Source organism: Pan paniscus, chromosome 14 (assembly GCF_029289425.2).
Source record: "Pan paniscus chromosome 14, NHGRI_mPanPan1-v2.0_pri, whole genome shotgun sequence".
In the NCBI taxonomy this organism is placed as follows: Eukaryota; Metazoa; Chordata; class Mammalia; order Primates; family Hominidae; genus Pan; species Pan paniscus.
The window spans coordinates 38901184-38927716 of record NC_073263.2 but is presented as its reverse complement, the minus strand read 5'-3'; the positions used below and the strand labels follow the sequence as shown (position 1 = coordinate 38927716).

Below are 26533 nucleotides of genomic sequence, written 5' to 3'. Positions count from 1 at the left end.
AGGCAGCTTTAAGGCGTGCAAATTGTGAAAATAGTCTGTTTATAAGGCTTGTTGGAAAGCAACTGCATTTCCTTTGTTGGTTTTAACGTAAAGGAAATAGAATCTATACTGAAAGCAAACTTCCTCCAGTGTCACCTTTGCATTGCCACCAGCAGCCATTCAGAGTTGGGTGAAAAGCCTACCACAGACTGAGGGCTGATTTTTCCCTTCTAAATGTTAACGTCCATGGAGGATGGTAGCATACAGCTCACCTTCTAGAATGTGACTTCCTCCTTCCATAAAGACTGGGAAAGTAGGAAATTCATTCTTGTAAAGACTGAAACAGAGGGAGTCATAGCCAGTCCTACCTGCTGAGCAGCACAGGGTCCACCCACAAAACCAATGACTCCACAGCAGAAACCCTGACTGAGGTCCACGGCACCTCCCGCCTGGAGTGATGGAACTCTTGGGAATAGTTTGCCCAGGCTCCGGGGAGGAATGCAGACTTCCTTATCAGTCTTTGGGAGGCCGTGATCTCCCTGGCAAGGAGAAAGAATTATATTTTTTAGATAACTAGATCCTGGAAGAGGAGGCTCTGGGAAAGAGTACACAAAGCAGCCCAAAGGGAAAAGTCCTAATGATAACTCCACAAAAAGCGGCTTTAAATGGTCTCAGCTGATCCATATTTTTAGAAAATTGTTTTTACTCAGCCTGCCTGACTGTAATACTATTGCCAGAAACAGCAATGAAAGGGAGATAAACATGATGTTGTGATCTTTCTTTTTATGCCTCCCTCAAAGCCCTGGGTAGTATAAATTGTGCTTGACAACCTTTGATTAGCAGCTGCTCATTCTGCTGAGAAAAGGAGGCATTTATCTGAGACCCTATTCTCCCTTCATAAATACGCTAGGAATTTGCAGCTGATGATAGTTTCCCTGGAGGAAGCTGGTCTGATCCACCTCTTTCACACCTCTGGACACTTCTGTTTGGAGCCCCGTGGGAAGGAGCAGTGGGGAGTCCATGGGGCCAATTGGGGAAGCCGGTGTCTCATGCTTAGGGTAGCGCTGGGTGACCTCAGAACCTTTTTGAATGTGATATAGTCTGTGCCAGGCAGATCAAGTACTTTCTTCTTTTCTGTGTGACAGCGTGGTGCTGCAGAAAATGCTTTGGACCAAGCAACAAAAGATTTCATTCCATTTCTGATTCTTTTACTAACTGTGACTTTGAGCATGCCACCTAATCTCTTTGAGCTGCAGCCTAGATTCATTCTTCTAAAACTGAGCTATCCGTGTATTTAAAGGGAAATGGCTCCAGATATGTGAAGCCACGAGATAAACCCAAAATATCTTCTAAGAGCATCAATTTTACTCCATCATTTTGAGGAAAGCATTTTTATATGAGAAACAAGGCTACCCATGGAGTAGAATGGAGAACTTCACAATAATTTTTCAGTAGGTACAAGGAAAACCTGTTTCAGAGAAGTACTGACTTAAGGTATGAGTTCACTACTCTTTGATTTTAGGAATATTTTCATGGCAAAGTTTGAGAAGCACTAGATTAGATCATCTTGAGGCTGCCTTTCAACTATTACATTTGAGGATTCAACCACAAACCTCTGTTATGGGCTGAGGTTTGAACTTGCCTCCCACAAGTTCAAATGTTGAAGCCCTACTCCCCAGTACCTGAGAATGTGACTATGCAGAAATAGGCCTTGAAGAAGTGATTAAGTTAAAATGAGGCCATTAAGGTGGATCTGATTGGTGTCTTTATCGCAAGAGGAAATTTGGGGCTTGGTGCAGTGGTTCACACCTGTAATCCCAACAATTTAGGAGGCTCCGGCAGGAGGATTGCTTGAGGCCAGGAGTTTGAGACCAGCCTGGGCAACTTAGCAAGACCCCATCTCTACAACACATAAAAAACTAGCTGGGTGTGGTGGCGTATGCCTGTAGTCCCAGCTATATGGGAGGCGAGGCCAGAGGATTGCTTTAGCCCAAGTAGTTCGAGGCTGCAGTGAGCTAGGATCAGGCCACTATACTCCAGCCTGGATGACACAGGGAGACTCCATCTCTATGAAAGAAAAAAAGAAAGGAAATTTGGACTTACAAAGAGACATTAGGGATGTCTGCTTAGAGAGGAAAGACCGTGTGAGGATACCGTGAGAAATGGCTATTTGCAAGCCAAGAAGAGAGGCCTCACAAGAAACCAAACTGCCCACACCTTGATCTAGGCCTTGTAAGTCTCTAGAATGAGAATAAATAAATATATGAATGAATAAATGAATGAATGAATGTTTGAGCCACCCAGTCTGTGGTGTTTTGCGATTGCAGTCTTAGCAAACATTACAGGTTCCTTTTGGCTACTACGTAAAGGCCAACTTCCTTGGCCCAGAATTAATGACCTTCTGTGAGCATCATTGACCCCATCCTCACCATTTAGCCACCACTGTCCTCTACTCCCTGAATTCTAACTTGCTCTGTTTTCATTTTGTGCCTCCCCATCTCCCAGCCTGTTCTCTTCACCTGAGATGACCACGTCTACTTCTCAGAATGCACTCATCCCCTAACAGCCTCCTTCCCCTCAGGTCCAGCCTAAAATGAACTGACTTATCTGGTATCTGTTGGTTTTGCTGCTAACATGACACAAGTATAGCCTTGTCTTTGGGTTGTTTCTGCATTATTCTTCCTCTCAGATGCCAGAGTAAAAAGACCACTTCTTCCGTGTTTTGAATGTTTCCACAGTAAGAAGTCCCATGCTTGACACAGAGTCAAAGCCCACCAGCTCAGTGTATGAAACAGACATTAATCAGTACTGTTTTCTCTGCCAAATATATTTTAAAATATACAGTCATTCCTTATTGTCCTTGGGGGATTGGTTCCAGGACCTTTCTTAGATACCAAAATCTGCAGATGTTCCAGTCCCTCATGTAAAATGGCACCGTATTTGCATATAACCTATGCACATTTCCTGTATACATTAAATCACCTCCAGATTACTTGTAATACCTAATATAATATAAATGCAATGTAAGTAGTTGTTATAGTATATTGTTTAGGGAATAATAACAAGGAAAAGAAGTTTGCGTGTTCAGTGTGAACGTAAATTTTTTCAAAATATTTTTGATCCACAGCTGGTTGAATCCATGGATTCAGAACTCATGGATACAGAGGGCCGATTGTATCTTATAAATATATTTTACACATATATCTTTATTATATATTATATATAACTACATAAAAAATACCTTAAAATATATCTCGTGCTTTGATTCCTGGGTATACAACTGGTATTCAGGTTTTTGTTTGTGGAAAATTCATATTGAGATAATTAAAACATCAGGCTGAAAATGAGTATTCCTGATTCTACCTTCTGCTAGTTCTGTAATGTGAAATGCAGCATTTACTCTTTTGTTTTGTTTTGAGACGGAGTTTAGCTCTTGTTGCCCAGGCTGGAGTGCAGTGGGGCAATCTTGGCTCACTGCAACCTCTGCCTCCCAGGTTCAAGCGATTCTCCTGCCTTAGCCTCCCAAGTAGCTGGGATTACAGGTGCCTGCCACCATACCCTGCTAATTTTGTATTTTTAGTAGAGAAAGGGTTTCACCATGTTGGCCAGGCTGGTCTCGAACTCCTGACCTCAGGTGATCCACCTGCCTTGGCCTTCCAAAGTGCTGGGATTGCAGGCATGAGCCACCGCGCCCGGACACTTTTACCGATTTTGGAGTCTTTTTTTATTTTTATTTTACTGTGCTGGTTATGATAATCTATTTGAAAAGATATGAGTCATTGTGACCGCTTGTGGTAGTATTTTAAATACTTCTTCCTTTGTAAAATACTTTATAACCATATTTCAAGGTACGTTTTTATATCTTTTAATATTAAAAAACACTAAAGACAGATGTGATTTAAATTGAGTCAAAGTGGAAAAAAAGTATTGAACTTACTGGAAACAGAATTCTCAAGTACTTTCAAAACTTGTTTGGGACTGATCAGTACATCACAGATGGAAAAGTAAAAAGTTGCAGTTATCCTTGACATTTCAAGAGAGAAAGAAAACAGAAAGGAAAATCATGATAGCTGTCTTGAAAGAAATTGCTTCCATACTGCTGTCTGTCAGCTATTCCAGATGGCTTTACTGTTTTTTCAGTGGAAGTGATGGTATTTTAAAAAGACCTGAGGAAAATGGATGAGGTTCTTCTTTCCTGATGTCCCAGAAAAAGGATGAAGGGGAAAATATTTTTAAAGAATTGTTTCTTTTAAGTGAGTTGGCCACCTGTACCACCGTATTGATGGTGCATATCAGCAATCTTATGATACGTTCATATTCTCTAAATTTTTAGTGATGAAAAAGTTGCTATATGAGCATAAATAGTGAAAACAATATATATCCTAAGCTGAAAAGTTAGTAGAAGTTAGTAGAAATCTGTTATAAATGGCTTATATATTCTATTAAAAATGAATGATTATATATAAGGTTTGATACACACATATGTATGTGTATGTCTGTATGTTTTATACACACATACACACACACACATAAATCCTTGTAATCCTTACAACAGCTCTATGATATGGATTTTATTCCTTCTTTACTGATGAGGAAACATACTCAAGAGAAAGGCAAGAAAGTTGCCCATGATCACAACGCCAAAGGGGAACATAGCCACACTTTTAAGGCCACCCTTTTCATTACCATACAACATGGCAGTAGTGTTTGTGAAATTCACAGGGTGTTTGGTTTGCTGTGGCATCAAAATCAGTAGTAAAGACCTGGATTCAAGTCTGTCCTCTAGTGTGTCAAGACAAAAATCTACGCAGTTTCATGCTTTAATTTTCTTGTTTGCAAGCTAGGGATAAGTAGTATCTGCCATCAGAGTATCTAGGACTTAAAGAAATGTGCTATATCAAGGCATGATATGCTTATTTTCATTAGTACTTAGGCTTTTCAATTGATACTTTCTGCATTACTGTTTTTGGATTGGATTCTTATTTATTTATTTATTTATTTAGTTTTGAGACAGAGTCTCACTCTGTCTCCCAGGCTGGAGCGCAGTGGCGCGATCTCGGCTCACTGCAACCTCCACCTTCCTGGTTCAAGCAATTCCCCTGCCTCAGCCCTCCCAGAAGCTGGGATTACAGGTGCACACCACCACGCCTGGCTAATTTTTTTTGTATTTTTAGTATAGATGGGGTTTCACCATGTTGGCCAGACTGGTCTCGAACGCCTGAGCTCAAGCAATCCACCCGTCTTGGCCTCCCAAAGTGCTGGGATTACAGGCGTGAGCCTCTGCACCCGGCCTTGGATTGGATTTTTAAAAAGTTTTTCTTTGTATGGATTTAGGAGTACACGTACAGTTGTGTTCCATGGGTATATGGCGTAGTGGGGAAGTCTGGTAGCCATCCCCTAAATAGTGCACATTGTACCTGACAGGTAGTATTTCGTCTCTCACCTGCTTCCCACTCTTTATTACATTGTAAAAGCTTGTTTCCTTTGTTTTTTCTTTTTTAGTTTTAGAGACAGAGTCTCATTCTCTCTCCCAGTCTGGAGTGCAATGGTGCAGTCATAGCTCACTGCAGGCTTGAACCCCTGTGCTTAAGCAATCCTCCTGCCTCAGCCGCCTTAGTAGTTGGGACTACAGGCATGTACCACCACGCGTGGCTAATTTTTTTTTCTTTTTTAAGAGAAGGAGTCTTGCTGTGTTGCCCAGGCTGGTACTTTTCTTATTTATCTGTATAAGAGGCTTCAGTTAGCTCTCTGTGGCAGGGCAGACTACACAGAGTCTATATAAATTTGTAGAAAGTCCTTCTTTCACTATCCAGTTCAACAAATGTAGATTTTACTACTTTTTAAAAATATGTCTGACATCCTACTTTACTGTTGGTGTGGGGCTCCTGATTTACTTTAAGACCCTTAGAAATATGTAAGAAGAGGAATTATTTCTTACCCAAACTTTTTTTTAAAAAGTTAAGTAGAAATGAATGAAGGTAGTTGGGAGTCTGTTGGTGCTTGTGCTCTTGATGTGTTGGTTAAGGGCACTCGTGGGGAGAGAGGTTTAACTCTTCCTCCTAAATATTGTTATGTTAGAACTGAAACAATTTCTGCAATAGAACTTATACAGGAGAGAAGCTGAAGTAGAAGCCCCAGGGAACTCATCACTGCTTTGGAAGATTTCTCTACCTGAACTCTGCACTGTCTTGGGTAATTTTATGATATTAGTATATCAAAACTAAGGAGGGAGATATTTTCCCTCAAATAGTTTGCTTTCTCTGCATGTGCTTCTCCTGAGTGATCTCCTATAGAACATCTTCTGTCATCATATGCAAACATAACATGCCACTGTCTGCCACACACCAGGCAATTGGTGTGCGTTGCTCTGATGGTCACACCATCCCCAAGAGGTGCAGGTGGCTTTGTTCACACTGGCCCTGAGAGAAAGGCTGTTTCAAAACAAGGACCTGCCTAGGCCACCACTCACCAGTGCAGAGCCTGGCCACACCAATCACCCTCTGGCTCCAAAGCTTATGGCCCTTCCTCTATAGCAGGCTGCTAATTCAGGACCCCATGTAAGTTAAAACTTGGCCATGCCCCTTCTTTATACGTTTTGGCCTTAGGTAATGATTAAAAAATAATGAATTACTATTTCTCCCAGCCATATGAGAAGGTACATTCGCTGGGACCCTTCTCAACCCACAAGCTCACTCTTCCTTTCTTCCAAGGGAATTTGGTTACTCACACCCCACTAGTTCCCCACCCAGTCAGCCCCTCCCCTGAGGTCATGGGATCCAGTGTAGAAACTGTGTATTAATTAGCATGACAAACAATGTAGTTCCTCATATGATCTGCACAGAATCGGGCAACTTGGTTCCATCGTTGTCTCCATTCAGACAGGATGCAACCCCCAAATCTGCTCCAGTTTTTGCAGGAGATAGTGTATTGCAGGAGTCTCTTCTCCAGCTAACTCTGTATATGCACGGCTTGGCTTTCAATCCCATCACAAATGTCCCTCATATCAGCTCACCCAGAATCCCTGAGAGGCTTGCACAATGAGTGCAATCGGTAGAAAAGACATGATTTCCGACGGCCAGTGTAAATCGCTCTACAAGCCTGCCGGGAAGGAAACCGTGAGTTAGGGCTCTAACAGGAATCAAAGATCTGTACAGATGTCAGGGGAAGGCTTGGAGGTGGCCGGGGATGGCATTCTACTTCATGATGCCAAGGTGTGTTGCCTGTGAGACTTCAAACACACAGTGTCATCTGCCCTGCAATTCCAGTGGAAGTTTTGCAAATCTCTCCCACAACGCTGTGTATCCTAATGTAATGATGGTCTACTTTGTTTTCATAAAGTCACTGTTACAGAAATAAAAATAAATGTTCAAGGTGTTACCTCCCCCTCCTCATAATTTTCCCCCATTTTACAGATAAGGAAAACTGAGTCCTAAAGAAGTGAAATGGTAGAATTAAGATGCCCTTAACTACTGGGATTAGAAAGGTGTTGCTTTCAATCAGATGTAATTTCCCAGAAAACTGTCACATAGAAATTGCAAAATCTTCCCCAAATTTTCATTGTTTGAAACAACTTTATTTTTTTTCTCCCAATGATTGCCTAGGACCCCAGGAAGATAAAAAGTGACAAATCACTCATGACTGAAGTTAGCTTGTGAATTTTTGCTCTGAGCTAAGGAACAAGTATTTTGGTGCATAACACATTGTACGTGTCTTTTGTGTTTTCTGTCACATGAATTAAAAAAGAAGAATGAGAATCAAGGCAACATTTTGAAAAACATTTTAAGGAAACCCGAAGTATACTCTCTTCTGAAGGATGTTTTCAGCCAAGAAATAGCCTTATTATAATTTGTTAAAATATTTTTGATAGGTTGTCAAATTATCATATTTCTGTTTTATATTTTAGTGTTTGAATAAGATATGCTTTCCTTGGCTAAGCTTCTGATAATAACCCATTTCTCATCTTTATACCTCCATGTGCTCTCTTTGGACAGAAGCTTTTTGTGTGCCAGCGCTCACAACTGGGGTTCTCACTCACCGGCCCCCAGGAAAGGGATTTGCAGGGTTTCCAAGAGCCCATCCCTTGTCGTTAGTCACAGGCAGCAGTGGGAGACTTCCCTGTGGCTAAAGCAGTGTCAGTCTTAGACAAATGGTGACTGGAAATCTGGCTTGATCTTCTACCCCATTCCTCCTTCCCATTTATACACAGGGTTCAGTGCGCGTGTGGCTATGGAAAGTAAGCCCAGAGGTGGGACAGTGAACACTTGGGGATTTGGGAGGCATTGGAGAAGAGGGGTCAGGAACACTGGCTCAGGGCTCAACCTGGATGTTTGTCCCTGGATCTACCACTTGAGTAGATTTATGAGCATAGGCCTGCTTGTGCAAGCTTCGGTTTCCTTCACCTATTAAACAGGGGCAATGATATATTCTTTTTTTTTTTTTTTTTTTTTTTTTTGCGAGACAGTCTCTCACTCTGTCACCCAAGCTGGAGTGCAGTGGTGTGATCTCAGCTCACTGCAACCTCCGCCTCCCGGTTCAAGCGATTCTCTTGCCTCAGCCTCCTTAGTAGCTGAGATTACAGGTGTGCACCACCATGCCCAGCTAATTTTTGTATTTTTAGTAGAGATGGAGTTTCACCATATTGTCCAGGCTGGTTTTGAACTCCTGACCTGGTGATCCACGCACTTCAGCCTCCCAAAGTGCTGGGATTACAGGCGTGAGCCACTGTGCCCGGCTGATATATTCTATGAGTCGATATCTGGACTTCAAAAACATGTGTGTACAAAAATACATTTTTCTGAGGATTTTAAAGTACTAAATAAATAATATTACTATATTTAATATTTAACAAATATTGTGAATGAGTGAGCTGGATGCAAGTAAACATAGAGTGTCTGGCCTTCCAGGACATGTAATACTTACAAATAGCTGCAATGTATGGTCAGCCTCAAGTAAAGGGTAGAGAGTGCATCAAAATAGCAGCTCACAGGAGAGGCAAAACCTATAGCTCGCTGCTGGGATGACCAGGGAAGGCAATGTGTTGAGGCTTCGTAGACCTTAAGTGGTAGTATTTTCTGAGCATTAAGGTAAGCAGTGAGTGTCTCAGTCAAAGAGAAGGGATTTGACTTTCAGAGATGAAAAAGCTCAAAATATATTCAAAGAACCAGGAATAGGTGCAGTAAGTCAGGGATCCCCAGTCAGAAATGCCTTTGAGTCTGGCCAGGGCACGCAGGCAGTTAACAGGATGACCAGGACCTGGCTCCAGCCAGCTACTTGCAGGCTCTGTGTTGACATATGTTTCAATTATTCAAGAGATACAAGAAATCTGGACTTAGATATACTAAGTCCTACTTAGTAAAACATGATGGTCAAATACAACATGTCTCTGGTTGAACTCAGATTATGGGTGGTGAGTGTGTGACCGTGGAGTGGACTTATGTCCAAGCATTGAGATCATGATAGGTGGAAAAAGAGCCCTGGCCTGGGATCCAGGAGGCCCGGGATTAATCTGAGCTCTGTGTCCTTGGACAGGCTTCTTACATTCTCTGTGCCTCAGTTTCCAGAAAGCACTTTGATAGGAGGTGTGGTTTACTAGAATGCAACCAAGCCTTTTTTTTTTTTTTTTGTAGACTAAAGAATGTATTCCTTGAGTTTCCAGGGTCTGAAGAATTACATTGCTGACCCCTGCTCTTGTTCCTTCCCCACCACTGTATTTGTTTTATTGTTACATTTCTTGTTCTTACATTTTGTAAAGGGGCCATTATCTAGGGATGAAAATGGACAAAACTCGTGTACATCAATTAGCATATGGAGAATTTGAGATGGAAACATGCCAACCTCTTCCAAAGAGAAGTTCAGATAACAGACTGCAAGATTGAGCAGCTTTCATGAGAACAGTAAAGAAAACAATTTCCCTCGGTGCTTACCACAGAAAGGAAGATAAAGGAACTGGAGGATGGATAAAAGTATCCAAAAAACATAAAAGATGAATTGATGGGAAACACTGGTGTGACCACTCAAGGGGCCAAGGGTGGAAAAAGTCATTCCATTAAAAAAATAAAATAAACAGTGGAAAAAGAATGGAGCCATAGTCCTGGAAAAAAGTGAGATCACATTAAAAAAACTTTCAAGATTGGCCTGGAAAAATAAGGCTTTATGAGTTTAACATGAGGACTCTATTCTTACCACCTGTGGAGAGTAATTGGCATTGGCTGACTAGAGGTTTGTTTTGCCTTCTTGGCAGGAGCTGAATTGTTATGTTAATAGTCCGCTGGCTAAGTGTTAAGTACTGTGTTTGAATAGAAAGAGTTTTGCAGAAGGGAAAATTCCCAGCCCCAGGTTCTTATTCTGACCACTGAGCTCTTTACAGACTTCAGACTTCACACACTCAAATTCAAAGAAACAATTAGTATCATGGCTGATATTTCTAGCATTTTGTGAAATCGAAGAGTTTCTACTAGGAACGCTCCTGTAGGTGGTTTACGGCCAGTGTATCCAAGCTCACGTTTGGGCCCAAGGGCCCATTTGGAGCTAAAGAACAGACTTTCATCACAGCAGCATTGCCCACCTTTTTGTAATTGTCTATGCCAGCTCTTTTCCATTCCCACTGGCTTCTCCTTAGAGGTCATTCCACTGACTTGGCTCTTAAAATATTTTAATTGTCCTTGAACAGGGTGAACCCAAAAACCGCAGGGCACTCAGGAGGAAATGGTGTAGTAGTCAATGCATTATTAAAATGAACTTTTTCAAATTTAAGAATTATCAAGTCATCTGTTGGATTATTGCTTTTTCTTTTTTAGGAGGCAGCATCTCTCTACAATCCTAAAACCTCTTTAAAAACAATCTTCCCCATGGCCTTTTGCCTCTAGATTGCTGATTGCAGCAAAGTGCTGGTAGAAACTAAAGATTGAGCTAATTTGCTGTAATTTGTGATTGACTTATGACCCCTTAAAAGTTGCAAATCTTTGGGGGGTTGCAGAAATAGATTGCTTCTTAATTGCAAATGAGCTTGTAGCTGCAAATGATCTCACACCTCTTCCTGCAACCCACCTTGGTTCCCACCTTCCTCAGGTTGCTGGCTTGCTTCACAACATCTTTCCTCACTTCCACTCGTATGCACAAATTTCCAAAAGGTGTGAAACTGACACCTTTTTTATGTTGTCTTTTATGGCAGTGACAAAGGAATTTGGTTGAAATTAAGCCCATGTGGTAACCACAGGGTTTAGAAATCTAATAAAACCCATGTAAATAATATTAAAGCTTGTGAGCTAGAGATTCTAATTGAGCCATATACTCCCCAGAAGCAAATTAGGCAACTAGAGCTATTAAAATCTGTCAGGTCACTAAGACATCATTTGGGCAATTACTTCAAATTCCAGAAAATTTTCTGAGCTCTATTTCTGCATACAGTGTAATACCCAAGCGGTATCTAATTCAGGGATTTCTAAACTGTGCTTCCATCAAACATTGATTTCCACAACATGGGCTAAGATTTAACACTGCTGGAAATGAACAATGGCAAATTTCTTCCATTAAAAAGATGTTCTCACTTTTACATTTAATTGCCTCTACTTTACAAAATAGTACTTCAGTATAGACAACAAAATGCTAGTTGACTTCAGGCCTCCCCCAAAAGACAATCAATTAACATTTGAAGTATCCTCTTCAGAAATCTACATTTCAGGGGAGGTTACTTAGCCTGTTACATTTCCTAACCAGAGACCATACCACAGGCATGCTTAAAGGCAAAGCTTTAGAATATTGCTATCTATACTTGCCCCAGAAGTTTAATAATTAGCATAAATTGTGTTTCAAGATAATTTTTACTTAAGGAAATGGATGATGTTCAAGAAATACGGTGGGGTATTAAGATCAGTATTGGCTCTTCTGCCCTTTTGTGAGTGGGCATGTACCAGTCAGAGTTTGACCAGTAAGAGAAACAACTCCAGATATTTCCAGCAGGAAGGGTTGTAGCCCAGGGATTTAACGTTTTTTGTAGACCTACTAAGAGGTCTGAGAAAGTGAAGGTCAGAGAAGCTGTTTTGAAGAATTCAGGAAATCAGGAAGTGCTGGGATCAAAAGAAGCTACAGCTGATAATCCATCCTTAGCGGGTGATGAGGAGGGGGACACCTGGAAATCACTCCCAAAATGTCACTGTCTACTGTCTGCAGAAAGGCTTGCCCCTGGCTGCAGGTGTGAATGTGGAATACCAGTTTATCCTTTTTATCTTTTATATTCCACGTGAGAGCTTCTTATTGACAGAGTATGACCCAGAACTCCCACTAGTTTATGAAATATAGTTTCCTGACCTCTAGCCCTACCTAAAAGGAAGAACTTTAAAGAGCAGTGATGATTTTGATTCTTAACAAGCACCATCAGGCTTAAGGCCTAAGAACCTGACAAATCCAGCATTCTTTTAAAGTGTGTCTTATATCTAGCACAGCCATCCTCCAGTAGAACTACAGTTATGGAAATGGTCTAATTTACACTGTCCAATATGGTAGCCACTAGTGGCAGGTGGCTGTTGAGCACTTGAAATGTAGCTGGTGCAACTGAGGGATTGAATTTTTGAGTTGTATTTAATCTTAATTAACTTAACATTTAAACTTAAAGGGCTACCTGTGGCTATTGGCTACTGCATGGGGCAGTCCAGGTTAAGATCTCTCTCTTTGGGCCTGTGCTCCCTCTCCACTTCCATTTAATGGAAAATATTGTGGCCTGATCTGACCTAAAGTTTCCCTGAACTGTCTCATATTTGTCCATTGAGTGTTGAAAATTTCAGTGAGGTCCTTGTTACAATGACTATATGATGGAGTTGTGTTGGGCAGGGGGGCAGGTCACTGGATTTCACTGAGCTTACAGAATTGGTCTTCTGACTCTTTTTCGTGCCAGCTTACTAATAAACATTTGTTGCATATTTGGCCAAATTTGGTCTGAAACTCCCTTTTACCATAACATACGGTGGTAGCAAGTTAGTGGGGAGGCCACTGAAATGTTTACCTACATATCCTAATCACTGTGATAGCCAATTAGCCTGATCATACGGTTTGTAACGTACATTTTTCTCCCAGAAATGTTTCTCAAATTTTTGGAGTCTGCAGTTTCTTTCCTGCTAGCAAATACTAGCAGATGACAAAACAAGAGCTACATAAATATTAATATAAAAATTCAGATAAGCTAGTTGCCCTCCACTGAACAACTTTTTAAACATGTGAGCATATGTTCATGGTATGTTTTTAAAATTCATACATATACCACAAATTTCCTGTGTATAAAATTGTTCCTAATTTATATGGTTGAATCTATGTTTCAAAGTAATGTGGCTGGGCGCAGTGGCTCACACCTGTAATCCCAGCAGTTTGGGAGGCTGAGGCAGGCAGATCACAAGGTCAGGAGTTCAAGACCAACCTGACCAACATGGTGAAACCCCGTCTCCACTAAAAATACAAAAATCAGCTGGGCGTGGGGGTACGCGCCTGTAATCCCAGCTACCCAGGAGGCTGAGGCAGGAGAATCGCTTGAACCCGGGAGTAAGCCAAGATCACGCCACTGCACTCCAGCCTGGGAAACAGCAAGACTCCATCTCAAAAAAACAAAACAAAACAACCAAACAAACAAAAAACAAAGTAATGTAACCTACTCTAGGTTTGGCTGCTTGCCGGTAGAAAGCCAGACAGAACGCAAGAGACAAAGTTTGGTGGGAGGAAAAGCAGGTTTAATCGGAGAACCAGCAACCTGAGAAGATGGCAATCTAGTGTTCTAAATACCATCTTACATTTTAAAATTTACCATAGGACTTTTAAAGGGAAACTTGGTATAGGAGACATTCCGGAGTAGTGCAGGGTACACAGTCTGTATATCTTGTTCTTGTTAAATTGAACTAAATGTGGCCTGAGAAAACCTCCATACTTCCATACGTAAGTCCTTGAGGGTGAACCATAACCTAACTTAGTAGGTAGACAAGTAAGTAGACTTAGTAGAAAACCTAATTTAGGAGTATGCTTCTGTAACAATAGCTGCAATCTCAGCCAATCCCAGCATCCATACTTCAACAACGCATATGCTGCTGACTGTTCAAACTGTGTTCAGATAAGTCAAACACCAAGCTGTAACCAATCCTTCTGTTTCTGTACCTCACTTCTGGTTTCTGTATGTCACTTTCCTTTTTTTTTTTTTTTTGTCTATAAATTTGCTCTGACCATAAGGTATCCCGGGAGTCTCTCTGAATCTGCCATGATTCTGAAGGCTGCCTGATTTGTGAATTTTTTTTAACCCTTACTCAATTAAACTCTGTTAAATTTAATTTGTCTAAAGTTTTATTTTAACATTCTGATGGCCATCTTGGGTAATTGCCTGTCCAGAAGTCTGGTTGGCATTATCTTGACTTCAGTGATGGTGGACTAATGGTGGAACTCTTCCTAAGTGGGAGGATTCTGCCATGGGGTTCCAGCCTGGTTTGTTTCAAGAGCAAGAGCACAATTAGATAAGCATGCGTTGTTGGAGGGGAGTATCTAGAGAGTGAAGGAATGAAAGGGTGAGAGGGGAGAGAAGGAAGAAAAAGAAAGTGGGTGATTGTTAAAACCAAGGTCCCTGGTTACAGTATCAAAAAAACAACCCAGAATTCCACAAAAGACTCTGACTGCCAAGTGTTCTGCCCCTTGGAGAGCCCCTGGCCTAAGTGTTCCATATGTAAGCTCCTTTCTATTTAGTGTCCCAAAGTGACTAGCATAAGACTGGGCCAGACTAGGTGTTTTCATGACTTCATGGCACATAGTTTTTACTCGTAATGAACATTAGCAAATAAAACTGTTTTTCATTTACTTGTCAGGTAAAGAGGAAATTACTGATGGCTTAAGTCAGAAATCCCCAACCTTTTTTACACCACGGACCAGTTTCATGGAAGACAATTTTTGCACGGACTGAGTGGAGGAGGGTGGTTTCAGGATGATTCAAGCACATTACATTTAGTGTGGACTTTATTTCTATTATTATTATACTGTGATTATATAATGAAATAAATATACAACTCACCATAATGTAGAATCAGTGAGAGCCCTGGGCCTATTTTCCTGCAACTAGACAGTCCCATCTCAGGGTGATGGGAGACAGTGACAGATCATCAGGCATTAGATTCTCATAAGGAGCATGCAACCTAGATCCCTTGCATGCATAGTTCACAATAGGGTTCGTGCTCCTACAAGAATCTAATGCTAGGCCGGGCACAGTGGTTCACACCTGTCATCCCAGGACTTTAGGAGGCTGAGGCAGGCGGATCACCTGTGGTCAGGAGTTCTAGATCAGCCTGGTCAACATGGTGAAACCCCATCTCTACTAAAAAATACAAAAATTAGCTGGGTGCAGTGGCAGCCACCTGTAATCCCAGCTACTCAGGAGGCAGAGACGGGGAGGCAGAGGTTGCAGTGAGCTTGGATTGCACCACTGCACTCCAGCCTGGATGACAGTGTGAGACTCTGTCTCAAAAAAAAAAAAAAAAAAAAAAACTGATGCCACCACTGATCTGACAGGAGGCAGAGCTCATGTGGTAATGTGAGCAATGGGGAATGGCTGTAAATACAGATGAAACTTTACTTGCTTGCCTGCTGCTCACCTCCTGCTCTGTGGCCCATTTCCTAACAGACCATGGGCCCATACTGGTTCATGGCTCGGGGGTTGGGGCCCCCTGGCTTAAATGTTACTATTTTTCATTTTTCTTACACTTAAATACTTCTTGTCCAGATGACTTTTTGCATTTGTCATCCTTTAAAATAAATTGTTCACAAGATCTTCTCAGAAAGTGGTGCTACCTATTAATTTAAGAACTGAGTATTGCAGACATGATACCTCATTGTTTATTAAACATTCATGGAATTCATTTTGCACAAAGCTTGGCATCCTCATTAATAATTTCTTTACTTAATGGTGCCCAAAACTAGTTTGGAGTTGTCTTTAGAATGCTGTACATTCTATCCCAAGGGGAAAAGCCTAAGGAAATTGGCCACTAGGACATTTGCCTCGTCAGCAAAAGCTTGTATAACTGCTTTCTAGATTATTCTTCAGCTTCAACATAATTCATATTTATGCAGTTGCATGTAGGACATCCTGAGACTAGTGATTCATAGTTTCAATCATTCTTTCTAGCACTCCCACAAGTAGATGGCCCTCTGCCTTGCATATAGAAGGCCCTTCATGTCAACCAAGGGGCAGACTGGGGAAAGCATTACCAGGGTAGGAAATGTATCAGGATGGGTGTGGGGGTGAGGGAGGCCTTTCCTTAGAGCTCCTCAGGGTAGTTGAGGACAGGGATGGAAAGTAGCTAGCTCTCCTTTAGTTACATGTGAGGAAACAGATTATTTGTATGGATTACTACTGCTCAATTTATCCACCAGGGGTGACAGACTGGGGTAGGGAGGAAAAAGACAAAAGAAGACCCGGAAGGGACTTGGTGCAGAAATATTGAAGATCTCTTTTCCTAGATACATTCCGGGCCCTGCCGTCCGCCTCCACGTTACCATATTAATGGATTTTCCTATTTAGGGGGCTCTGTCATTTAGCACCTGATAAGCCACTTCCCCAACCTTAGACTATGTATCTGTTGGTCCTATGGGTTCAGCACATTTGTGGTACTCACAGATGTTGATAACACCTGTGATTGACACAACAAGATCTTACTTTCAGATTAGCCCACAAATTCAAATAGTGAGTGCTTAAATCTCGTTTAGCTTCTTGTAAAACCATGTTAGGCTTTGATGCAAACTAAAGACTCACCAATTGAAAGCTGTCAGCTCAGAGAGTGCTGCCAGGATAACTTAATCTATATTAAGATAAAACCATCACTTTCTTTAGTTTAGTCATCAAAACTTTTGGTTTTAGCAGCAAGGGGTGCTTAGATTATGACAAATGTCTGTCTTCCTGAGACTTTCTGAGATGCGTGGATGCTCAGTGATTCTCCACATCGCCTAATAATGGGCAGTACAGTTCAGAGGTTTGATGAATGTGCTGAGGCCATTCATGAAACTCTTTATGTTCTTTCTGCCCCTGGGAAAATTTGACAACACTGAATCATTCTATTTTATTCTTAAATAGGAAACAAAAATCTAGTGAATAAGAAATCATAACCTTTTAGGAACTTTTGCTTGCTCTTGAAATACTTGTTTGCATGGATTAATGGTGGAATTGGTTGGCTTTTTGCAAGAATGATTTAAAAAGCTTCTGAATTGTATTTCCTAAACAGGATTTGCAAGGCTTTTAATGCTTTAAAAGGCAAAGTTGGACCCAAACTGAGCTGTCAAGTTTTTTTTTTCTTTTAAGCTGACTTGAAATTGTTGTTGGAGTCAAACTGACCTTAGATTGCTTAAAAGAGTCGTGGCTCGTGCTGTCTAAAAAGCAGACGCTGTGGTCTTGTTATATTGCTAAATATTGATCCCACCACCTTTATCTAGTGATGCAGAGAAGCACTGGTAAAGCCCTCTTGTCTTATCTCTTTGCAGGCTTGCTGATTGGTGCTGGCTGTGCCCTCTATCCCTTGGGCTGGGACAGTGAGGAAGTCCGGCAGACTTGTGGCTACACTTCTGGCCAGTTTGACCTGGGTAAGCTCTCTTCATGGATGGCACTCCTTTTAGAAAAAGAACCTTATCTGATGTTTCATAGAAGCAGAAAGTGGAAAGGGGACAGATAAGAAAAACCTCCCTGGGTATTACAGCCAGTAGTCACGTGTAACAATATAAATGTATCCATTTATTTAGTGAAGAGTTATTGATAATCTACTGTTTGCTCAGTACTATGATGAGTATCGTAGATACAAAGATAAGAAATGGCCCCTGCCCCAAAGAGTTTATACTCATTGATCACTTCATTTTTCAAAATCACGTATTTTTTACCCATTGCATGGGCTAAAAATAATTCTGTAGAATTTGCAGTCTGAGAAGAGGCGACAACAAAATAGTCAAGGAAATGATAAAACAAGCTAGGCAATTCAAAGCAATTTCACATCGTTGGTCTAATAAGGCCACTTTGTGAAAGAGGTGAGAATGGAGTTCAGTCTTGAACAAAGTGCTACATACGGATTATCAGGATTAGATGGAAGCACTTTGCAGGTGAGGAATACAGTATAGCAAAGGCACAAGGAAAGAATGGGAAAAGCTCATCAGGAGACCACAGGGATTCCAGCAACAGGAAGAGTCAGGTGCTACTCTGATAAATGTGATGATTGGGTGAGAGTTTGCACATTGATAAAAGGCTCTTAACTCACAAATTTGTTTTTCTGCAGACTAATAAGAAAATTTCAGGTAGTTCTCATTTGTAACCATAGTGTAGTCTACTTACTTATGTTGCAATCTATAAAATATTTTGCAGAATACTCCATGGTTTGCGTCATTTTAATTTGTAATAATTGGGTAATATTTCACTTGCTTGATAAACCTACATTTACTTAACCACTTTCTTATTTCTTTCTAGCTGGGCATTTAGTCTATTCCAGTATCTGTTGTTTTAAGACATGTTATGATGAGTAGTTTAATGAATATAAGTGCTTTTCCTACTGAATATTTTCTTAGAATCTTTTTCTAGAATTGGTGTTACTAGATCAAAGAATATGAACCCATAAAACACTTATCATTGTATGGGAAAAGAAATGTATTTTCTCTTCCCCATTGCTAGATTCAAACCTAAGGCTCCTATAATAAAAGGCAGATTAACAAGAGAAAAGCCTACAAATTCATTTAAAATAAAATTTTCATGACATAGGACCCTTCATAAAGAAATGAAGACTTGGAGAGGCAGGTAAACCTGTATACTTTTTATGCTAGGTTTAATGAAGAAGTGGGATTGTTCTGGAAAAGTATGATTGGACAAAGAGGGTATGATCTAGTGTTAATAAACTGCAGAACTTAGCAAGACCTGTTTGTTCAGACTCCTCTCTGTGTCCTTGTATTGCCGGAGATAAGAATATTCCTTTCTTCTGGGTATGGTGAGAGCGTCTTTCCAGTGATGGCTTTATGATCTGCTTCAGAGGAAGGTCAGATAATCCTTTCTAGGTTTTATGATCTGCTTTAGGAGAGAAGGGCAGCAGGGGAAGGTGAGAGAGACTTTCCTGCTTCTGCTGCTTTCTCAAATGTCAAGGTGCTGCATTTTAGGGTAGCATGTCCTGAAGCCCATCATTGCCAAGTGATAGCAAATATATTTTCCCCTACTATATGGATGGACAGACTGAGATTCTGATAATTAGTACATAGTCAGTTACTAACTTAGACATCTACTTTTTACATTAAATACTTTAAGAAGAAAAATTGTGAGGGAATTGATCTAATGGCAGTATTACTATATTCCAAATATTAATTTTAAATTTTTATGTTAGAACATCTATGAAAAAAAATTGTTAGATTCTGAGAAAAAGGGACAGAAAAAAAGTATTAAAGGTCTGTGAATTTGAAAATGAAAAAATGAAGCAATTTTTATTTGACTTCATGGGTGACAACCACCCTACTTCCATCGAATATAATACTGGCTCTTCTAGTAGAGAAGACTGTTCTAAATACCACCTAATTTGCATGGATAAAACAAATAAGAGATTTCCTTTTACCTGTTCTTCCCTCTTTGATGACAAGGCTTTCCTAAATCTGGTTTAGTTTGGGTTTGCCATAAATGTAGAGAAGGGGAAAAAATGCTGAAATGCTGGCATGCAAAGCTGACTGCCAGCTTTTTTTTGGAAAGCAAACTGTGTCTAGGGGAGATATTTTAATACAGTGCTTGGCATTTTTCTTTCCCTGGTGTTTGAGGCATTCTTGGCTGTTCAACACAGGCCTCAACTTGATCATGATCCTGTGTATGCTGACCTGTTGTTATTGTGTATTGCTATATTAATTAGCAGATTATAATGAAGTTCAGGTCCTGTTATTGCAATTTTCATTACTGCACCTCAGTATTTTGTATGTCCCCAGCATTGTGGAATAAAACTTTGAATGTCACACTAAACGTTGAAAAATACTTGCCTCTTTACTAGTGGTAATTGTTTTTTAATGTTATTATGCACTCTAAAACCATTCTGGCAATTTAAAAAACTATAAAGTTGTTTTCATTTCTGATCATGCGTTTCTAAATTTCCTTAGATTGGTTAATGAGAAAAAAAAACTGGCATCATCCACAGATAAAATGAGTTCTAGGTCCACTGCATAAGTTTTTTGGGGTTTATCAAGGTCTGTTTCTCTAGGTTACTGTTATCTTTGTGGACTCTGTTATCTATTCTTTGAAAAGAAGACCTAAAGAGAAAGTGTGGCATAGAGATATCTCTAGGCCCATCCCACTTCACTTTCCTTTTTTTTTTTTTTTGAGACAAAGTCTCACTCTCTCGCCTAGGCTGGAGTGCAGTGGAGAGATTTCAGCTCACTGCAACCTCCGCCTCCCAGGTTAAGCGATTCTCATGCCTCAGCCTCCTAAGTAGCTGAGATTACAGGCACCCGCCACCAGGCCCAGCTAATTTTTATATTTTTGGTAGAGATGGGGTTTCGCCGTGTTGGCCAGGCTAGTCTCGAACCCCTGACCTCAAGTGATCCACCCACCTCAGCCTCCCAAAGTGCTGGGATTATGGGCATGAGCCACCCTGCCTGGCCCATCCCTGTTCACTCTCTATGCTTTCTACCTTTTAGAAATCATTACTGTTCCCCTGAACACTAATGAAAGTTGAGCTTCAGTGACCTAGTGGAGTCACAAATTATGAAGTTAAATAGGGAGGGTACCTGGAACTGTAGCTGGTGGGCTGCAGCATGAGGTCATGAGTGAGCATTCTTGGTTAAGATGGCTCCAGCAAACACGCTGCTTGCCTCTGCCACACCTTGCCTCTCAGATTCTGAGAATCCAAGTTTGTTTCTGCCTCTTCTCAAGGGAGACAGCACGTAGACACATCTTCCTCCCAAGGGTTGTGAAATGTTAATGTTATTAAAGCTCATGCCCTTCTTATTGGAGAATACGTGTCTCTTTGTTGACGTGCTGTTTTTGATATGTTGTTACTCTCTGATCTGGAGCATCCTGAAAGAAATAATTGCTTTTGCTCCTACATAGAAGATTATTTAAGTAGTGCATTTATCTCAATTAGTCAGCCAACAAATATTTATGGAGTGCTTATAATGAGCCAGCCCATGGGCTAGGTGCTGGGGATGTGGCATCAGCAATGAATAAAAAATGACACTATTCACTGCCCTCAGGGAACTTAAATTAGCAAGGGAGGCAGATGTTCAAAAAGATAATATAAATGTGAAGTATGTTAGAAAGGAAAAGTGTTGGGTGCTAGAATGGAAATTGTGGTTGACTTGCTGACATTATTCCACACTAGTTGTTGCATCTAAGCCAGAGGTTGGCAAACACTTCTATAAAGGGTCAGATAATATCTTCAGCTTTGTGAGTTATATGGTCTCTATTGCAGCTACTTAACTCTGCAGAAAAGATAGATGGCCCCAATAGAACTTTATTTTTTTTTTATAATTTCAACTTTTATTTTAGATTCAGTGGGTACATGTGCAAGTTTATTACATGAGTGTATTGCTTGATGCTGAGATTTTGGGTATGATTGATCTAATCACCCAGCTAATGAGCATAATGCCCAAGAGTTAGTTTTCAACCCTTGCCCCCTCCGTCCCTCCCCTCATAGTAGTCCCCAGTGTCTATTGTTGGCCACATATATGTCCATGAGTACTTAGTGTTTAGCTCCCACTTATGAATATACATGAGAACATGCAATATTTGGTTTTCTGTTTTTGTATTTACTCCTTAGGATAATGGCTTCCAGTTGTATCCATGTTGCTGCAAAGGACATTATTTCATTCCTTTTTATGGCTGTGTAGTATTCCATGGTGTGGAGTACTACATTTTCTTTATCCAATCTACCATTGATGGACACCTAGGTTAATTCCATGTCCTTGCTATTGTGAAGAGTACTTTGAAGAACATATGGGGTACATGAATCTTTTTGGTAGAATGATTTATTTTCTTTTGTATATATATCCAGTAATGGGATTGCTGGGTTGAATGGTAGTTCTTTATTAAGTTCTTTGAGAAATCTCCAAACTGCTTTCCACAGTGGCTGAACTAATTTACATTCCCACCAACAGTGTATAAGCATTCATTTTTCTCCATAGCCTCGCCAGCATCTGTTGTTTTCTGACTTTTTAATAATAGCCATTCTGACTGGTGTGAAAGGGTATCTCTCATTGTGGTTTTCCATTTCTTTGATAATTAGTGATGTTGAACATTTTCTCATGTTTGTTAGCTGCTTGCCAATTAAACTTTATTTACAAAAGCAAGCAGTGGAGCCATAGTTTGACAATCCCTGATCTCAAGCAAAGAATACCTCTGGTGTGCCAGAAATGGTTACATTTCAGCTGTGCTCATTTATTGATCCCTGCGGCTCTCAAGGCAGCTGGTCAGGACCCAGGATAGTTGAAGACTGCACTGAGCAGCCCCATCCAATTACCCTTAGTACGCTGTATAAATACTACAATTTTCTTGTTGAGTGGCAGTGGGAAGGAAGGTGGCAAGCACTGTGCCTCAGCCTTTGTCAGCCCACTGCTAACACTGACATAGAATGGGAACGCGTAGGCTCATTTGGACCAGTGAGTCTAGAGGCATCTTGGGGAAGAAGGGATCCTATGCCTAAGGGAGAGGCCACACATTCCTGGCTCACCCCCTCTGACAGCCCCCTCTGACCATGGGGACCTGCAGGAGTAAGCAGCCTGCAGAGGAGTGGGCAGAGAAACCAGTCTGTGGAGCAGTCATCACTGAAGCTGGCCTTCCCTAGGAACATCCAGCCTGTGTTTTATGGAAACAAAAAACACAGTAATTTGTTTCCATATTGGGTGATGTTTGAGGCCTGTTTACTCTCACAAATGAAAGTAGCCTGACTTGTATTTAGTTGCTATCTCATATTTCAAGGGGACCTAACCTCACCTGTGAGCTTCCTCAGGAAGTATTATACAGGCGGAGCTCTCAGCCCTTGTAGGATTTAGGTAGGTAAAGGGTTTGAGTCTGCATGTGGTCTGGGGTGACATGGAGAGATAGGTTGCAGAGAGGGCAGGAGGAAAAGTCAGGAAGGAGGCTACTTTGTGTACTGCTTCCCTGTTTGGACAGGTTTTAATTCCAAGTATCAGCCATGGTACAAAATAATACTTGAAGAGCCTCCCAAGGTCAGAACATTTAAACTGAGTTCAAAAATGTAAGTAATAGTTAGGCAAGAAGGATTTCATAAAAACCTCACATTTGTAGTTGTAGTATAATGTGTAGGAATCTGAAAGAACCTACTTTAAAAAATACCTCTTTTCCTTAGAAAGGAGAATTGGAGAGAATTTTTTATATGACTTAAAAACAATCTTATAATCCTATTGATTCTCAAGCGTTTTTATATTTTATTAAGTGCAGGGCTCTGAAGCAATCTTGCAAAAGTATTCACTTTCACAAATCGAAGTCTGTTACTCTGCTTACTTTTGGATCACACTAATTTATGAAGAAGCAAGGAGTAGGTGTGAATCCACACATTTTTTAAAACAGAGAAACAAGAATTCAGACAGGCTGCATAATTCTTTCATTTGCGGTTTAAACAACTATCCAATGTGATTTAGGTGCAAGTGGTCAGTGAGCATACTTTGAAAAAAATCGCCCTTAGTTGTATAGAAAAGTATTTTTTGTTTTGTACTTGCCTTGCTTAACAAACATTCATTATGTTTTCTATAGACTAGGATGCTTTAGGTTTAGGTTATAAAAGTCTGGCTCAAACAGGCCAAAACAAAGAAGACATGTGAGATCTCTTATTGTAGCAAGGCAGGAGCTAAGGTCAGCTACAGACTTGACTGACTCAGGAGCTCAAAGATGTTTTCCAGGGCCCATATTCAGGAAGAACTGTCTGTAGACTGGCTGTAACCATCCGCCATCTGTAGGCTGGCTTCATTTTGACGTTAGTTCTCCCCATGGTTGTAAGAGTGTTTGGCACTTGTGGCTTTAAACATCCTTGTTCATGCCAAAAGGAGAGGACAAGCTTCTCCCCAGAAATGGAATCAGAGTCTCTCTCCTCACTCTAATTGGGCCAACTTTGTCGTGTGTCCACTCAAAGGGATAATGGCTGCCAGGGAATGCCACGTGCTTCGTATGGTTCAGCTTAGATGCACTTAGAGTTTTATAAGATTTGATTTTACTGAGAAGTAGTGGGATTTGTAAGAGGAAGATGAGATAAAAAGGAGAAAAGGCATTTTAGTCTTTTCTTTCTTTTGTCAGACTTCACTGTCTGTGGTCCTACCATCAGTGTAGCCTGTGGTTGTGGACAGAGGGACAGTCGTGGCAGGTATTAATAATGCTGATTTTTATTTATTGCTTTTTGAGAGAATAAAACAGTATAAATGATAAGAATACATAGTGTCACAGCATCTGGCACATAATAAAAGCCCAGTAACGTTTGCGGTTGGACAGGACCATTTAAATGCATATTTGCTGATCAATCTTTATTCTTCCTTTTACATTCTGCAACAGTAAGTTTGGGTTTACCCATTAAGCATAAGGGCTTTATAATCAGGTTATCCAATTGATTTAATTCATGCCTCAGAGATATTCTCATCCACCAAAGACTTTTCTAATTATATCCTTGTGATCAAAAGTAGTGTTTCAATTAATTTGTCTCGCTATTTTGCCAAGTAAATTTGAGTAATTATTGCTTTCATTTTGCTATTTAATTTGATTAAGAAGCCATCATGGTTCCTGTTCTTGAAATTATGCTGGTGGCTTCTTAAGAGCAGTGCCGTAAACTGGAAACTCAGAGCCTCCCAGTGTTGATAAAGATGAGAGTCTGTTTCTTCCAATTTTCAATCAAAGGAAGAAATCTCTTCTACTCTAATCTGAACACTGACTGTCCCACATCTCTTTAGACACATATCCTTTAGCTCTTTGACTCCTGACTCATGCCGTCTTGCCTCTCAAATCTAATCATACTTGAGAAAAATCTGTTTGCAATTTCTGGCTAGGTCAGCTGGGTAAAAATGCAAACAAAAGTATAATTTTTTAAAAAAATTTTGAGCTCTTGGTGTTAGTGGATGCTTCTCAAGCAAGAGAACCTGCTATTGGTCTCTGTGACATTTAATATGACTCACTTCATTTTGGCCAGAAGTTAGAAGGCTCCTATGACTCCTGTGGACTTTTTGGGTTGCTTCATGCTCAGGCAGGCCAGGCAGCTCTGTGCAGTTTCTGCAGGCATCTGCGTTGTGTGCCAGAGCAGGGTTCTCCTGACTCAAGCAGCAAGTGTTTGCGGAGAGCGGCAGTTAAAGTGTCTGTCACTCAGCTCAGGAAGAGACTCCTAACACTTGATGCACTGGTCATTGCTTAGAGTAAATGGATTATTCCATTTTGAGATTGCTATTTGGGAGGCTGGTTAATAGTAAGGTATTGAACATGCATTGAAATGTAGGCAAATTTAAGGCCGTTAATGCAGCAATGATGTCCTACCTCCCAAATGACTATTAACTGAATATTTTCTAAACTTTTGACACTTAAATCCAAGTCACTGGAAGTCATTTAGAAGGTTCAGCATGAGCCTGGATTTCCTCACCCAGAGCTCTAGCACAGAATCACAGGAAAGCCAAGCAGCTGCTGTGAATTCAACAAAGACCCAAATTGCATAGGAACCCATGGGGGCACTCAGGAACTTGGCTCCAAATGATGCAGGGAAACTTCCGCGGCCAAGGAAGGCCACCCTGGCCAGTGATGACATGACTGAGCAAAGTGTTCAGGCACCCACAAGGCAACAATAATAAGCTTTTCTGGTTACTCAGCCTTTCTTAGGGGCCTCTTTCCATCAGGTGAAGAGTTTTCTGCCTTTACTCTGGAAGTAGGGAGAATGCCACATTTTTTCAGGGACGTTCATTCAACCTGCCCATTCCAGTGGGTTCCACATTATCAAAATCAGAGCAGGAACATTTCTACTTTATAACTTAGTAAACACCTCTTGTCCTGCTTTGGGAAAAAGGACCCCACTCTGTACAATCATAGATTCAATTTGATCTGCTTCCCTAAACACAGCTTTGCAGATCCCAGATGAACCTGTGGGATAGGATTTTTCAACTTCGGTGCCTAGCTTGATGTTTGGTGTTCAATAGATTCACTTACTTCCTCAGCAAATATTTATTAAGCACATTCTAGGCAACAAAAGTTGTGCCACAAACAAAATTGTGAATAAGATAGACATAATTTTTACTGGCATGCCATATATCTGCCATCTATTGAATGGTTAAAAAATTGGGAGGGAGAATGAGAGGAAAGGAAAGGGTGAAGGAAGGGAGGGAGAGAGGGAGGAAGGAAGGAAGGAAGGAAGGAAGGAAGGAAGGAAGGAAGGAGGGAGGGAGGGAGGGAGGGAAGGAAGGAAGGAAGGAAAGAAGGAAACCTACTATGAATTTTTGATCACAGAAACAGCAGCTGCCATCATGTTTCTGTATATATTTGGCCACTGATATCCTACCAAGAATCATGGCATCACTCTTTAAGGGACTAATGGCCTAACCACCTCCCAGAAAAAAATTTAAAAACCGAGTCAGGGTA

The 26533-nt window shown here is 40.8% G+C and overlaps 1 protein-coding gene across 1 annotated transcript in view; it reads left to right on the top strand.

Moving 5' to 3' along the window:
* LHFPL6 (LHFPL tetraspan subfamily member 6) overlaps window positions 1-26533 on the top strand; it is a 258878-nt gene that overhangs the window by 205880 nt on the left and 26465 nt on the right. The window contains exon 3 of the mRNA XM_003806909.5: window positions 17464-17562. Within this exon, the coding sequence (XP_003806957.1) occupies window positions 17464-17562 (99 nt within the window). The remainder of the gene's footprint in view (window positions 1-17463; window positions 17563-26533) is intronic.